Consider the following 17,931-nt stretch of genomic DNA (forward strand, 5'->3'; position numbering starts at 1 on the left):
ACCGTTTAACAAGCTAGGTACCGTTTAACAAGCTAGGTACCGTTTAACAAGCTAGGTACCGTTTAACAAGCTAGGTACCGTTTAATAAGCTAGGTACCGTTTAACAAGCTAGGTACCGTTTAATAAGCTAGGTACCGTTTAATAAGCTAGGTACCGTTTAATAAGCTAGGTACCGTTTAACAAGCTAGGTACCGTTTAACAAGCTAGGTACCGTTTAACAAGCTAGGTTCCGTTTAATAAGCTAGGTACCGTTTAACAAGCTAGGTACCGTTTAACAAGCTAGGTACCGTTTAACAAGCTAGGTACCGTTTAACAAGCTAGGTACCGTTTAACAAGCTAGGTACCGTTTAATAAGCTAGGTACCGTTTAATAAGCTAGGTACCGTTTAATAAGCTAGGTACCGTTTAATAAGCTAGGTACCGTTTAATAAGCTAGGTACCGTTTAACAAGCTAGGTACCGTTTAATAAGCTAGGTACCGTTTAATAAGCTAGGTACCGTTTAGTAAGCTAGGTACCGTTTAACAAGCTTGGTACCGTTTAATAAGCTAGGTACCGTTTAACAAGCTAGGTACCGTTTAATAAGCTAGGTACCGTTTAATAAGCTAGGTACCGTTTAATAAGCTAGGTACCGTTTAACAAGCTAGGTACCGTTTAACAAGCTAGGTACCGTTTAACAAGCTAGGTACCGTTTAACAAGCTAGGTACCGTTTAATAAGCTAGGTACCGTTTAATAAGCTAGGTACCGTTTAACAAGCTAGGTACCGTTTAATAAGCTAGGTACCGTTTAATAAGCTAGGTACCGTTTAATAAGCTAGGTACCGTTTAACAAGCTAGGTACCGTTTAACAAGCTAGGTACCGTTTAACAAGCTAGGTACCGTTTAACAAGCTAGGTACCGTTTAATAAGCTAGGTACCGTTTAACAAGCTAGGTACCGTTTAATAAGCTAGGTACCGTTTAACAAGCTAGGTACCGTTTAATAAGCTAGGTACCGTTTAATAAGCTAGGTACCGTTTAATAAGCTAGGTACCGTTTAACAAGCTAGGTACCGTTTAACAAGCTAGGTACCGTTTAACAAGCTAGGTTCCGTTTAATAAGCTAGGTACCGTTTAACAAGCTAGGTACCGTTTAACAAGCTAGGTACCGTTTAACAAGCTAGGTACCGTTTAACAAGCTAGGTACCGTTTAACAAGCTAGGTACCGTTTAATAAGCTAGGTACCGTTTAATAAGCTAGGTACCGTTTAATAAGCTAGGTACCGTTTAATAAGCTAGGTACCGTTTAATAAGCTAGGTACCGTTTAACAAGCTAGGTACCGTTTAATAAGCTAGGTACCGTTTAATAAGCTAGGTACCGTTTAGTAAGCTAGGTACCGTTTAACAAGCTTGGTACCGTTTAATAAGCTAGGTACCGTTTAACAAGCTAGGTACCGTTTAATAAGCTAGGTACCGTTTAATAAGCTAGGTACCGTTTAATAAGCTAGGTACCGTTTAACAAGCTAGGTACCGTTTAACAAGCTAGGTACCGTTTAACAAGCTAGGTACCGTTTAACAAGCTAGGTACCGTTTAATAAGCTAGGTACCGTTTAATAAGCTAGGTACCGTTTAACAAGCTAGGTACCGTTTAACAAGCTAGGTTCCGTTTAATAAGCTAGGTACCGTTTATAGATTTGTGTTTCACACACAAACAACACACAGACAGACAAACACAGACACACATATACAAAGACAGCCAGTCACCTCGTAGGTTACGTATGAAGTCGTCAAGGCCCATCTTGCGTTGAGGTTTGATGTTAGGGGAATACATATCAGTGTTGAGGAGGACCACAGCAAAGGCCAGGATGAAAATGGTGTCTGGGTTATGGAACTGCTGCACCACCTCGGGATTACACATACAATACCTCTGACTGGAGAGATGGAGAGAGAGAGATGTAAAGAGAGTTGTTGTTACAAATACAGTATCTAACAGGGGGGTAGAGGGAGATATTGAAAAAGAGACAGAGAATGAGATAGTCAAAGAGAGAGAGACAGTGAAAGGGACACAAAGACAAAGTTAAATAATAACAATAATAATTTGGTGGATGCATAAATGTGTCATATTTCTGTGCACTGGACATGAATTGGATGTGTTTTTTGCATATACCAACTCCCCCTGAGAGTGAGAGTTCTTAACAGCAACCCTGACTTAATTAGGGTTAAGTGCCTTGCTCAAAGGCACATCAACAGATTTTCCACTTTGTCTCTGGCCCAATACTAAATGCTAGGCTATCTGCCGAGACAGAAAGCTATTATGTTGTAATGGCCTCAGAGACAAACTGCTTGTCCATTCGTGTCATTAGTTAGTAACTATTTAATTTTTCTTTCTTAACTTCAGACATTATGTAATACTGTTTATTTGTGGGTTCTTACATCCTGAGAAGAGATACACACATACAAGCTTCCTGAGTTTTCAGTTTCTTGAGAGTCCTGCTGCACATCAAATACTCTTGACACTGGGAAGGAGCAGTGTTTGTGTGAGTTCAGAAGCTGATATCCAGGTCACTGCTAACATATTCACAAAAGCATACAGCAGGATGGGTCTAACACTCAACCCCAGAAAAACAAAGAACTACTTCCAGCAACCATGGGAAGCAACCTGCCATCCCCCAAGGTCACTGCCAACAATACAATACTTGAAACCAGCATGTTAAATGTGCAACCAGAGGGGGAAAAAAACTCTAGAGCAACTTTACACACAGAGACTCGTACAAAGCTCTCCCTCGCACTCCATTTGGCAAATCTGACGATAATTCTATCCTCCTGATTAATGCTTACAAGCAAAAACTAAAGCAGGAAGCACCAGTGACTCACTCAATAAAGAAGTGGTCATACGACGCAGATGCTAAGTTACAGGACTGTTTTGCTAGCACTGACTAGAATATGTTCCGGGATTCTTCCGATGGCATTGAGGAGTACACCACATCAGTCACTGGCTTCATCAATAAGTGCATCAACAACGTTGTCCCCACAGTGACCGTATGTACATACCCCAACCAGAAGTCATGGTTTACAGGCAACATCCGCACTGAGCTAAAGGGTAGAGCTGCCACTTTCAAGGAGCGGGACTCTAACCTGGAAGCTTATAAGAAATTGCGCTATGCCCTCCAACGAACCATCAAACGGGCAAAGCATCAATATAAGACTTAAGATTGAAATGTACTACACCAGCTCCAACGCTCATCTTATGTGGCAGGGCTTGCAAACTATTACAGACTACAAAGGGAAGCACTGCCGTGAGCTGCCCAGTGACAAGAGCCTACCAGACGAGCTAAATTACTTCTATGCTCGCTTCGAGGCTAGCAACACGGAAGCATGCTGGCCAACTGGCAAGCGTCTTCACTGACATTTTCAACCTGTCCCTGACTGAGTCTGTAATACCAACATGTTTCAAGCAGACCACCATAGTTCCTGTGCCCAAGAACACTAAGTTAACCTGCCTAAATGACTACCGACCCGTAGCATTCATGTCCGTAGCCATGAAGTGCTTTGAAAGGCTGGTCATGGCTCACAGCAACACCATTATCCCAGAAACCCTAGACCCACTCCAATTTGCATACCGCCCAAAAAGATCCACAGATGATGCAATCTCTATTGCAGTCCACACTGCCCTTTCCCACCTGGACAAAAGGAACACATACGTGAGAATGCTATTTATTGACTAAAGCTCAGCACCATAGAGCCCTCAAAGCTCATCACTCAGCTAAGAACGCTGGGACTAAGCACCTCCCAATGCAACTGGATCCTGGACTTCCTGGCGGGCCGCCCCCAGGTGGGAAGGGTAGGTAACAACACATCTGCCACGCTGATCCTCAACACGGGGGCCATTAGGGGGTGCGTGCTCAGTCCCCTCCTGCACTCCCTGTTCACCCATGACTGCATGGCCAAGCACGACTTCAACACCATCATTAAGTTTGCAGACGACACAGTGGTAGGCCTGATTACCAATAACAATGAGACAGCTTATTAGAACCTTATTAGAACCTCTCCCTCAACGTGATGAAGACAAAGGAGATGATTGTGGACTACAGGAAAAGGAAGACCGAGCACACCCCCATTCTCATTGACGGGGCTGTAGTGGAGCAGGTTGAGAGCTTCAAGTTCCTTGGTGTCCACATCACCAACTATCCAAACACACCAAGACAGTCGTGAAGAGGGTATGACAAAACCTATTCTCCCTCAGGGAACTGAAAATATTTGGCATGGGTCCTCAGATCCTCAAAAGGTTCTACAGCTGCACCATCGAGAACATCCTGACTGGTTGCCTCACTGCCTGGTTGGGCAACTGCTCGGCCTCTGACCACAAGGCACTACAGAGGGTAGTGCGTACGGCCCAGTATATCACTGAGGCCAAGCATCCTGCCATCCAGGACCTCTATACCAGGCAGTGTCAGAGGAAGCCCCTAAAAATTGTCAAAGACTCCATCAACCCTAGTCATAGACTGTTGTCTCTGCTACCGCACGGCAAGCGATACTGGAACGCCAAGTCTAGGTCCATAAGGCTTCTTAACAGCTTGTAACCCCAAGCCATAAGACTCCTGAACAGCTAATCTAATGGCTACCCAGACTATTTGCATGAATTTTATCCACATTTTCTCCCCAATTTTGTGGTATCCAATTGTTAGTAGCTACTATCTTGTCTCATCGCTACAACTCCCGTACGGGCCCGGGAGAGACGAATGTTGAAAGTCATGCGTCCTCCGATACACAACCCAACCAAGCCGCACTGCTTTTTAACACAGCGTGCATCCAACCCGGAAGCCAGCCGCACCACAGGAGTCGCTGGTGCACGGTGAGACAAGGATATCCCTACCAGCCAAACCCTCCCTAACCCGGACGACGCTAGGCCAATTGTACGTCGCCTCACAGACCTCCCGGTCGCGGCCGGGTACGAGAGAGCCTGGGCGCGAAACCAGAGTCTCTGGTGGCACAGCTGGCGCTGCAGTACAGCGCCCTTAACTACTGCGCCACACGGGAGGCCCAACACAAATTTTTCTTAAAACTGCATTGTTGGTTAAGGGCTTGTATGTAAGCATTTCCCTGTTAGGTCTACACCTGTTGTATTCGGCACATGTGACAAATAACATTTTATTTGATGATGAAATCCAACATCGGATTGCTCGAACAAGTGCTGCCTTTGGTAAACTCAAAAACAGGGTCTTCAAGGATCGCAACACTACCACCAGGAACAAAGTGGACGTGTACAAGCTGTGATCACCCCGACCCTGCTATACGGTGCGGAAACCTGGACCGCATTTTGAAAACACATCAAACCCCTTGAAAGATTCCACCACGCTGCCTCAGGAAAATACTTAACATCAGCTGGGAAGACAGACAAACCAACATCAGTCACCTGGGGTGAACCAACTCCTCCAATATAGAAGCCATCGTAATGAGACCAACTCCGATGGGCAGGTCACCTCATGAGGATGAGCGACTCAAGGCTTCCTAAACAGATCTTCTACTCACAGCTAGAGAAAATACTTGTATTTTGTCATTTATTTGAAAATACCAACTTTTCAAATACTTGAGGTAGTCGAATATAGAGATTCAACTAAAGGCATCTTATTGGCATCTATTTCCTCTGATATTCAAATACAGGTCTCAGAAAAACAACAAATATTTGAAGGTATTTGAATATATGCAAATTATTTGACTGCCAAAGAAGTGTTTAACAGACATTTTTCAGAATTGCTTTTCATCCTGCATTTCATTAATCTTTACATCATTGTCATAGCCTATGATTCTTTAACGGTCATTTTAGCTCTTGGTTAATCATTTAAGATGGAAATTGCATTTGATGAACATCAAGGTCTCAAACTTAAGCCGCTCTGAGGGCAAAAGGGGGGCGGGTTCAACTCAATATTAGGAAGGTGTTCCTAATGTTTGGTAAACTCAGTGTTTTTGGTTCGACACAAATGGCCTAGGACATGGACATATGATAGACACATTTTTATGTACAAAAATATATAATTAATAATAATAATGAACACTGAGAGTGGTAAATCTGTCACTGAAAGTGTGGGGTCTGTGGACCCATATAGACACTGGAAAAGTGTTCAATTTACACACTGCTTAGTGTAAATACTTATTCAAATATTTTCAGTGTTAATTATATACATTTATTATATATTATTATATATGTTATATACACACTGCTCAAAAAAATAAAGGGAACACTTAAACAACACAATGTAACTCCAAGTCAATCACACTTCTGTGAAATCAAACTGTCCACTTAGGAAGCAACACTGATTGACAATACATTTCACATGCTGTTGTGCAAATGGAATAGACAACAGGTGGAAATTATAGGCAATTAGCAAGACACCCCCAATAAAGGAGTGGTTCTGCAGGTGGTGACCACAGACCACTTCTCAGTTCCTATGCTTCCTGGCTGATGTTTTGGTCACTTTTGAATGCTGGCGGTGCTTTCACTCTAGTGGTAGCATGAGACGGAGTCTACAACCCACACAAGTGGCTCAGGTAGTGCAGCTCATCCAGGATGGCACAACAAAAATGAAGCAGCTCTCTGGGACACTTGACATTAAGACCTAGATTCAATCAGATCAAGCATAAACACGTGACTGCCGACACCTTTTTTGGCGGTGTTGGAGTTGTAACTGCATTAGACCTGTCAAATCGGTGAGCAGCTGCCTGTGTAATCATTGTCACGAAGCCACACCAGTCCTACTCACGTTCGTATTTCAGAACGAGAAAGTGTAGGCTACTCTATATAGAAATAATGACACTCAAATTTAAAATCAAAATAGTGAGGATTTCTATCAGCCTAATTGAGGTGTAGATTACATATCATATCCCGGTGTTCCAACTAGTAAACATGCAAGTCCTGGTATAATTCCAGGAGCCACTTGTGGATTTGACAGCTCTAATGCAGTTCCACTGTCACGGATCCCTCCAGAACATTTATTACGCACACCTGTACCCTGTTCCCAATTATTAGTACTTGTATAAGTGTGCCCTTTGGTTTCCAGTGGGCTGTCGTTTATTGTTACAATGGCTTTCGTGCCATTGTGGATTGCGCAGCTGATTATGGGTCTCGTCCTGTGGGTTAATCATTGTGCGCATGTATTATTTATTCAAGGTACTCCTCGCTCTTTTGTTTTGGGTTTCTACCCTGTGTTTTGTTACTTGTTTGTTTGGTCTTCATCCCCGTGCCTTTACACGGCACGCCGTAATTTGGGCTTAATAAAAAAAACTATTACGCATTCTTGCGTCTGTCTCCTGATCCTTCATGCCAACGTGACATCCACCACCAAAACAACCGCTATGCAGGTGTTTGTTAGTGCAGATCTGATAGGGCTAGATTCTAAGTGTGCATAAAAATAACTGAGCTGATATGGCTTACTTGCTTGAAAAAATGTGGTTTCTGCTGACAATTGAGATGTACAAACTGTCATAAGGGGATGACAAGCGGATAAGAGGCAATCTGTTATTTCGATTGAGACTTTAATGAGCGAACTAGAACGGACGTGGTCAATATAACTATTTGTTTAGCACTTTTGAAATGTACAGTGACAGAATACAGAACATGGGCCGGTCTTACAGTATTCTCCCAAGTCAGAACCGTGGATAAATAAAGGGGGCATATAAATAAGCATACAATGAAAGCTCTTTCAATATTTGAAGATGACATTTCTCTAAAACAGGCTATAGGCTACATGCGCTCCACCAACAGCTAAACAGCTTACTACACAACATACAGCTAGTATTACTTTCTTAGCTACAGTATACATATATCCCTGGCATATTACATCATTTATGCAGCAGCATACAAGACATTTTTGGACTCACCTTTTAGTGCTGTGCCCACTTGAACAGGCGGTCCTTCGTGGGCAAATTTTGTCATCAAACTTTATCGTTGAAGGCTGTCATTCTCAGGATTTATGGTGCTTTCAAGACAACTGGGAACACTTAAAAAACAAGGTTGCATCATGATGACATCAGTGATCTTCAGGTTGGAGCTCTAGAAAGAGGTGACTTGCAATTCCAAGTTGGATGACCATTCAAAACTTATTTTCCCAGTCGGAGCTCGTTTTTTCCAAGTTCCCAATTGTCTTGAATGCACTGAAGTCAGATTTCCCAGTTCCGAGTTTCCAGTTGTTTTGAGCATGGCAGAAGTCATGCTGGATTGACAGCATTGTCAATGTTGAATGTTAATCCTTTTAAGCTTGGAAAAGACACCCTTAAACCCAGATTTGGGACCACACACCCACTCCACTGAATAGCAGGCTAGCGATTGCTTTGCAATGCTTGCAGTTAGACACTGATTCCTTCCAAACAGCTCATTGTTGAATTTGCGATTTCCAACTTGTTGTGTAATGTTTATGTCCAATGGCCGATGAGCACCGATACATTTTATTTATAATTTCTCTTCATTATTTATCTTCATATGACAAGGATTGAAAAGGATTTGCCAGTAGATTGTCGACTTCATTCATGTTGATGAATGCTAGCTTGCCATCAAAGCTACTGTATATATGTAATTTGACTCAATTTTATCTGTGGCCAATGACCTTGAGCCTTCTTGGATGGGCACTTCTAATGTAACTCTTTGGCAGCACCTAAGGGATTTCAATTCTTGAGCTCTACCCTTAGATTTTTCAAGACGTAGTTTCCCCACGAGTGAAAGAACATTGAACCAATCATGGCGCAACTAGAAAACATTACCAACCCCTACGTTCCGTATTTTCCGCTGGCTGCCCCACAACCACAGAATTCACTGAGCTAGGCTGAAACACCTGCATTTGGAGATGCCTTACAAAATGTGGCTTTATTAATCAATGATAACTTTTGTTATTTTTTTTTACCTTGTTTGCAAACTGATATGTGACATGTATTAATGCCAAAATAACGGGTGCCACTGCTTCACATGTTGACACATATTGCTTCACATGGTTGTCACATGTTATCACATTAACTTCACATTAAATGAGATCTCACAAGATCACGTGTTCACATGATCACTTGCGAAATTAATGTGTTTATCCGTAAAGGAATAACTCCGTTAAAATGACTTCTTATGTCACCCTTATGACAGATGACATAACATCCGTTACCTAACAGACCTGTAATAGCATGTCTACCCTACTACCCCCTCCCAGTTCTGTATTATGTCATCCTTGAGCTGTTCTTGTCTAATGATGTTCTGTATTATGTCATTCTGTATTATGTTTCATGTTTTGTGTGGACCCCAGGAAGAGTAGCTGCTGAATGGGGATCCTAGTAAAATACCAATACCAAATACCAAAGACCCTAATCCAGGATGTAGGACACTTCTTGTTTTAGACCTAAGAGAACACTCGGTAGGTAGAATTGAGCTCATCTCTGATATTGATAGATTATCTCAGCTGCTGAGGTTATTAGTAGTTAGGTCAAATGTGGTGCTACGTTGGAACCTGCTATTCATGTGCCTAACCCTGGAGTAACCCTGATTGACTGATCAGTTTAAGGGTGTGATGTGATTGGTTGATGGGTCTGACCTGAAAGCTTCAATGAGTCTCTCCACCTTCTGGGCCTCTCCCTGGACTCTGATGTGAGACTGGAACTTCCTCAGAGCCTCATCCAGCTCCATCCCAGAGAAGTCCATCTCATCCACCACACAGCTAGAGAGACAGAGGGGGAGGAGAGGTTAGTTGCGTATGTCTCGCTCATGTCACTGTTGACGTCATTGGTGTGTGTGTGTGTGTGTACGAGGGTGAGTGTACAACTGCTCTTGGTGTTTTTTTTCTTCCTTTTTTAGTCATAGTTTCATTACAGAACCACTGACCTGGAACACATATACACACACACACACACACACACAAATATGCTTACACACTTGACAAATGCAAATATACAGTACATATTCCGTCCAATGGATAAGGGCAAAGAAAGCTGTGTGAGACGGAGAGAGATAGAGGGGGAGTAGAGAGAAAAGGGCGAGAGATGTAGAGAAAAACATTGTGCTGAGTGCTGTGACCTATTTTTTCTCAAAGCAAAACACACTCTCTCCTGGCTCTCTCTCTCTCTGCAGTATGAGAGCATGCATCCATGTGTGTATGAGTGCGCATTTACAGTGGGGTCTGGAATTATTGGATCCCTTGATAAAGATCAGCAAAAAGACTGTATAAAATAAATAATACAAATACTATGCTATATTGTATGCTCAAACTACATATATTGTACTAAAGCAATAACCCCAAGCACATATCAAAATGGCCGTGCACACCAGCAGTGGGTTTGGCCTTCGAAAGAACAATGCATATGCAGAAAATACCTCATCCCTACTGTAAAATCTGGTGATTTTAAGTTTAGCATACAATATTTTTGGAGCATACAATCAGTGGTGTAAAATACTTAAGTAAAATTACTTCAAAGTACTACAGTCGTGGCCAAAAGTTTTGAGAATGACACAAATATTAATTTCCACAAAGTTTGCTGCTTCAGTGTCTTTAGATATTTTTGTCAGATGTTACTATGGAATACTGAAGTATAATTACAAGCATTTCATAAGTGTCAAATTATTTTATTGACAATTACATGAAGTTGATGCAAAGAGTCAATATTTGCAGTGTTGACCTTTCTTTCTCCAGACTCCTGCAATCCACCCTGGCATGCTGTCAATTAACTTCTGGGCCACATCCTGACTGATGGCAGCCCATTCTTGCATAATCAATGCTTGGAGTTTGTCAGAATTTGTGGGGTTTTGGTTGTCCACCCTCCTCTTGAGGATGGACCACAAGTTCTCAATGGGATTAAGGTCTGGGGAGTTTCCTGGCCATGGAACCAAAATATCGATGTTTGGTTCCCCGAGCCACTTAGTTATCACTTTTGCCTTATGGCAAGGTGCTCCATCATGCTGGAAAAGGCATTGTTCGTCACCAAACTGTTCCTGGATGGTTGGGAGAAGTTGCTCTCGGAGGACGTGTTGATACCATTCTTTATTCATGGCTGTGTTCTTAGGCAAAATTGTGAGTGAGCTCACTCCCTTGGCTGAGAAGCAACCCCACACATGAATGGTCTCAGGATGCTTTACTGTTGGCATGACACAGGACTGATGGTAGCGCTCACCTTGTCTTCTCCGGACACGCTTTTTTCCGGATGCCCCAAACAATCGGAAAGGGGATTCATCAGAGAAAATGACTTTACCCCAGTCCTCAGCAGTCCAATCCCTATACCTTTTGCAGAATATCAGTCTGTCCCTGATGTTTTTCCTGGAGAGAAGTGGCTTCTTTGCTGCCCTTCTTGACACCAGGCCATCCTTCAAAAGTCTTCACCTCACTGTGCGTGCAGATGAACTCACACCTGCCTGCTGCCATTCCTTAGCAAGTTCTGTACTGGTGGTGCCCCGATCCCGCAGCTGAATCAACTTAAGGAGACGGTCCTGGAGCTTGCTGGACTTTCTTGGGTGCCCTGAAGCCTTCTTCACAACAATTGAACTGCTCTCCTTGAAGTTCTTGATGATCCGATAAATTTTTGATTTAGGTGCAATCTTACTGGCAGCAATATCCTTGCCTGTGAAGCCTTTTTTGTGCAAAGCAATGATGACGGCACGTGTTTCTTTGCAGTTAACCATGATTGACAGAGGAAGAACAATGATTCCAAACACCACCCTCCTTTTGAGGCTTCCAGTCTGTTATTCTAACTCAATCAGCATGACAGAGTGATCTCCAGCCTTGTCCTCGTCAACACTCACACCTGTGTTAACGAGAGAATCACTGACATGATGTCAGCTGGTCCTTTTGTGGCTTTCAGTTCATTTGCATGGCAAAGAGGAACTTTGCAATTAATTGCATTTCATCTGATCACTCTTCATAACATTCTGGAGTATATGCAAATTGCCATCAAACAAACTGAGGCAGCAGAATATTTGTGTAATTCTCAAAACTTTTGGCCACGACTGAAGTCGTTTTTTGGGGTATCTGTAATTTTGACTACTTTTACTTTTACTTCACTACATTCCTAAAGAAAATAATGTACTTTTTACTTCATACATTTTCCCTGACACCCAAAAGTACTCTTTACATTTTGAATTCTTAACAGGACAGGAAAATTGTCAAATTCACGCACTTATCAAGAGAACCTCCCTGGTCAACCCTTGTGCATCTGATCTGGCGGACTCATAGCACACATGCTTTGTTTGTTAATTATGTCTGAGTGTTGGAGCGTGCCCCTGGCTATCCATAAATAAATAAATAAATAAAACAAGAAAATGGCGCTGTCTGGTTTGCTTAATATAAGGAATTTTAAATGATTCATACTTTTACTTTTGATACTTAAGTATATTTAAAATCAAATACTTTTAGACTTTTATTCAAGTAGAATTTTACTGGGTGACTTTCAATTATTACTTTTTCATTTTCTATTAAGTTATCTTTACTTATACTCAAGTATGACAATTGGGTACTTTTTCCACCACAGCATACAATATACAGTAGCTCAGTATTTGTACAGTCTTTTATGCTCATCTTTATTAAGGGATCCAATCATTCCGGACCCTACTGTATGTGTAAAACATATTGTATATGCCGTATGCATGCATTCAAGTGTGTATGTGTGGTTGTCTGTGCATGTGTGTGTGCTATATTTTGTGTGTGGACTCACTCCAGGACATCTCTGTTGAAGAGTAGCTTACTGTTCCCCAGGAACTCTCCAATCATCTGTCGACTCAGGCCCTTCCTCTGTAGCAGGAAGTGGGCCACGCCCATGGGCGTGTCTGGGACAAAACCACGGGTGATCAGGAAGTGGATGCCTCGCTCTGGGTTCCTACAGCAGAGATAGACAGCACAATATCGGTGTATGCATGTGTGTGGGGGTGGATGTGGATAGGACCGTAAAGTAACAGGCAACTCTATCAGTGAAGCACTTTAGCTAATTTACATTAACTACAGGCTGCAGGCCAACAGTATGTACCACTATATATAGAGAACACCTCTCTCTCTCTCCCATTTCCCTCTACCCCTCTCTAGACCAGATACCTGTTCTGTGAATAATTCTGTGAGTAGCTAAAGGACAATTCGACCCTGTGTGTGTCAGGGAATTGAATTGAGGATGCCTCATAAATTCCAATTCAATTATTGAATTTCAATTGAAGTAGTAAACAGGATGCAGAATTGCAATTTTTATTTTAATTAAAGGAAATAGAATTGAATTCAGTGAAATGAAATACAATGCAAATGCCTCTTCTATTTCAGGTATAGTCTATACAAATATGCAAATATTGTTGAAGCAATTGATTTTCAGGACTAACTCTTAAAAGGAATGATCAAGGAAAACAAACCCACTGGGCACAGACGTCAATTCAACGTCTACTCCACGTTGGTTCAACGTAATTTCATTTAAATGACGTGGAAACAACGTTGATTCAACCATTGTGTGCCCATGGGAAACCTGTATGCAAATATGATAGGTAATCCCTTACATTTGTTTTAATATGGGGGAAATACTACTTTTCCCAGAATGCATTAGTTTGACCATCAAGTTGACCCTTAATAAAACAAGCCAAACAAATGAAATGGTTGGTTGAAATATAATTGGCTATTCTAAGCACTAAGGTTAAAGAGTACATGAACAAGAGTACATTGTTTCCAGAGAATTACATATTCTTTGGTATCTGGAAGTTTGACCTTTCAGATTAAATGAAACTCTCATGTTCTATGACTGAAAGGAATTTCTTTGAATTGTACTGAATTAAATTCTACTTCCTGTCACTCAAATTCAAATTCTACATCCTGTGGGTTGTGGCCAATTCAATTCAAATTTCAAATCAAATCATGGGAGTCAATTCCAAAATTCGTAATTGAGCACAACCCTGGTATTAGGTATATAAAGTATTTGCGTATTTGTATTTGCGTGCATATATGTGTGTGTGTGTGTGTGTGTGTGTGTGTGTGTGTGTGTGTGTGTGTGTGCACTCACACGTTGAAGAGGTTCAGTCCAATGCGATAGAGTCGTTTGCGATGCGTATCAGTGGAGAGTGTGGGGGATCGGCAGGAGGTAGGGTCCTGGCAGCGGTCTCTAGGCAGAGAGAGGACCAGGGCCTGGAGAGCCTCAGAGGTTGGGTCCCTGGTTGACTGGGACCCTGGCTGGGACTGGGGGTGATGAGCCTTGGGGTATGTGGAGTACTGGGAATAGGAGGACTGAGTGGTATACTGGTTAGACTGGGCTGAGGCAGAGGTGGAGGTGGAACTGAGTCTCTCTGAGCCACTCTGCCTCCCCATCTCTCCCCCCTGCCCTGTCACAGTTGACCCCCTTCTCGACCCTCCTCCCTCCAACAACTCACTGGGAGGGGGGGCGGGAAACTCCGCCTCACCCCTTAGCTGGGAGGTTGTTGATTGAGTCCTCACCCCTCCTCCCCTCTCTCCCCCATCCACTGAGACTTGCCTGCTCCCTCCCGCTCCTGCCCCTGTGTTGCCCTGGGTAGCAGTGGTTGTGGAGGTGGTAGTCGTGGAGACAGTGTAGTTGTTGGTGTCGATGTGAACGGTGACGTCTCTGAAGGCCATGAGCAGGGAGCTGGCACTGCGAGGCATGCAGGCACTCTGTGCAGCCATCCGAAACGCCCCGGGGTCCATCAGCAGCCCCCCTGTCCCCCCCTCAACCCCCTCTGACAGGCTCCACCCACGCAGGGCCTCGTCTATCGAATGGGCCAGTGAGCGTACCTGGAATAAGAATCATAATACGAGTCATTGGAACACCTGTAAGTTTTATGATGCTACGCTAGGCTTACTGTTTACTGATGCTAGACTACGCTAGGCTAAAATGCTACATATAAAGCCCACCTGCTCTGAGAAGCAGTCCTCCAGCTGTGTGAGCGAGGGCCCGGGGCCCGTGGCGGGGGAGGGGGGCAGGGAGGTGGAGCGTGAAGGGGGTGGTGGGGGTGTTTTGGGGCGCAGGGGGGGTCTTCCGGTCTCTAACAGGAAGCTGTGTCGCTGGGTGGATTTTTGGTTCCGGCTGGGGTTGGGCCGGCGCAGGGAGATGCGGCGTGGCAACTTGCTCTCTGACAGAGAGTTACAGATCTTCTGGAAGTTCTTACTGAGCTGGTACTGACGGAACGCCATCTGAATACAACACGCAGCGCGCCGCGACACCAGGTGGCCACCGTACCTCTGTTCCAACTCCTCTATCTACAAACAGAGAGGGAGAGAGAGGAAAGAGAAGAACAGAGAAAAATATTGTTAGTAAGGTTTTGGGGGGAGGGATATTGTAGTCACAGAGCAATGCTACAAGCCTCCATTTGTTAAACTGGATATTTCTCCAAAATAAAACGATAGCAGGACAAGCTCTCCTCTCCTAAAACAGTACAACAGACTCCAATCCCTCTTCATCACAGACACCAATCACTACATCACTGTGTTTCAGGGAAACAGAAGTCAAAAATAAAGCTATTTTATTAAGACATTCTTCTGTTTCACATACAGATGTAGGATCTTAATTTGATCACCCTGTTGCAGGACAACAGGAGATTTAAAAGGTTTAAAAAGGCTTTTTAAGTTTGCCATTTCCACTTAAAAATTTCAGACTAGATTTTCCCGTACGAAAAATGGATCCACCCCTACAAAAATGCGCAATAATTACAATCCACATAATACTTCACATTTTCTGTGGCTACAGGAGTATTTTCCAGCTGTAGCAAACTGGCACAAATTAAGATCCAACATCTCTATTCAGCAAGCAATCCCCTTTTACTTCCTCTGAGACTCAGAGAGAGGGGGAGTGGGAAGGAGATGCAGAGAAGGGGGGGGAGAGAGAGAGAGAAAGAAACACACACAGGCAGCAGCATGGTCCGTTTCTGCCCGCCTGTATCCTGCTGCACACACACCTGTTTGGTCTTGTTCTCCAGGGCAAGTTCATAGTCGCTGGGTCCTTCTCTCCGAGCCACACCCCCCGACCCCTCTCTTTCCTGTCCGCTGGAGGAATTCCCGCCCTCCAGACTCAGCAGCTGCCCATCACTATGGAAACAACAACACTCACCTTCAACCCCTGGGAAAACGTGTGTATGTACACTACCGTTCAAAAGTTTGGGGTCACTGCATTTCGCTACACTCGCATTAACATCTGCTAACCATGTGTATGTGACAAATACAATTTGATTTGAGGAGTGATGGTTGCTATATATGTAGATATTCCATTAAAAAAATCTGCCGTTTCCAGCTACAACAGTCATTTACAACATGAACAATGTCTACACTGTATTTCTGATCAATTTGATGTTATTTTAATGGACCAAAAAAATTGATTTTCTTTCAAAAACAAGGACATTTCTAAGTGACCCCAAACTTTTGAACGTATGTACTGTATGTATGTATGTGTGTGTATGTGTGTGTCCTTTACTTATCTTTCTTAGTCTTTCAGTTGTTATATAAGCCAGCTCTAACACCGCAGCTACTGTATAAAAGCAAAGACTGCTCATGCTTAAATAATGACTACATCAATAATGTTCTTCTCTGGTTCTGCTATTCAGCTAACACAGCCTGACACACTGTGTGTGTGTGTGTGTGTGTGTGTGTTTGGCGCATGCTGGAGGCTGCATTTTATTAAGACTCTATTAAAAACACCATCATGCCTCAGCACTGCATCAGAATACAACAAAGTACATTCAAATGTATTTAAGGCTTTAACAGACAAGTAGATATGGACAGTAATGGCTATTTAATAGTACTCCTGCTTCACACACACACACACACACACACACACACACTGGTTTTTCCACCTTCTCCTCTGTCACAGTGAAAGAGAAATTAACATCTGTCATCTCACATCACTCAAGAGCCGCACAGAGGCCTACAGCCAGAGGACACACAAACACACCTGCACATACACAAACAGACACGCACAATTCTATCTAAAATACGATGGAGCGATGACCCCAATCTTATTTTAGATAGATAATATGCAACGGTATTGTAGTAGGCTGTCTCGAGTCCGGTCTTGAGACCACATATTCAGTGTCTCGGTCTTGTCTCGGTGTCGGGTATATTTTTACTCGGCCTTGACTCAGTCTCGGACAATGAGGACTGGTAATTTCTTCCTGAGACTAGCCGAGACCATAACTATCAGCTCACATTCAGTCAGAGCATAAAGCCAACAAGCTCTCACAGTCTCACTGCATAAATAAAAGTTAATACACATTCCCCAAACGTCAAATTTTGATGTTCCTCCTGCTGCTCTGCATCGTTCCTCCTGCTGCTCTGTATCGTTCCTCCTGCTGCTCTGTATTGTTCCTCCTACTGCTCTGTATAGTTCCTCCTGCTGCTCTACATCGTCCCTCCTGCTTCTCTATATCGTTCCTCCTGCTGCTCGATATCGTTCCTCCTGCTGCTCAATATCGTTCCTCCTGCTGTTCAATATCGTTCCTCCTGCTGCTTTGTATCGTTCCTGCTGCTCTGTATCGTTCCTCCTGCTTCTCTATATCGTTCCTCCTGCTGCTCTGTATCGTTCCTCCTGCTGCTCTGTATCGTTCCTCCTGCTGCTCTGTATCGTTCCTCCTGCTGCTCTGTATCGTTCCTCCTGCTGCTCTGTATCGTTCCTCCTGCTGCTCTGTGTCGTTCCTCCTGCTGCACTGTATTGTTCCATTTATCCAAACATCAAATTTCAAAGTTAAGGGTTAAGTTTATGCACTCGTTCCGAATGGTTAAGGTAATGGTTAAGGTTTGGGATAGGGTTAAAACATTAAGGTTAGGCACTCATCAACACCCTATCAAAACCCAAGTCTACTTGATGGTAATAGCGATCACTGTTACTCTTAGTGGCTGGTTTTGAAGACATTTCCCAACCTCCTCAGGACATGGATAAACGTCCAGTTTCGACGTCAATCTTGAACGATCTCCCTGCATTAAACTTGACTTCTCTACTCCCAGTTCATAGACATAAAATGTAATGACAACATTGCTCTGCTCCC

At 43.3% G+C, this 17,931-nt stretch overlaps 1 protein-coding gene across 1 annotated transcript in view; it reads right to left on the minus strand.

Moving 5' to 3' along the window:
* Positions 1 to 17,931, minus strand: part of LOC139406227 (IQ motif and SEC7 domain-containing protein 3-like) — a 47,531-nt gene that overhangs the window by 15,260 nt on the left and 14,340 nt on the right. The window contains exons 3-8 of the mRNA XM_071148717.1: positions 15,853 to 15,982; positions 14,813 to 15,157; positions 13,953 to 14,692; positions 12,639 to 12,800; positions 9,536 to 9,658; positions 1,737 to 1,903 (exon numbers count right to left, since the gene is read on the minus strand). Coding sequence (XP_071004818.1) covers positions 1,737 to 1,903; positions 9,536 to 9,658; positions 12,639 to 12,800; positions 13,953 to 14,692; positions 14,813 to 15,157; positions 15,853 to 15,982 — 1,667 coding nt within the window. The remainder of the gene's footprint in view (positions 1 to 1,736; positions 1,904 to 9,535; positions 9,659 to 12,638; positions 12,801 to 13,952; positions 14,693 to 14,812; positions 15,158 to 15,852; positions 15,983 to 17,931) is intronic.

This window comes from Oncorhynchus clarkii, chromosome 1 (genome assembly GCF_045791955.1).
Source record: "Oncorhynchus clarkii lewisi isolate Uvic-CL-2024 chromosome 1, UVic_Ocla_1.0, whole genome shotgun sequence".
NCBI lineage: Eukaryota > Metazoa > Chordata > Actinopteri > Salmoniformes > Salmonidae > Oncorhynchus > Oncorhynchus clarkii.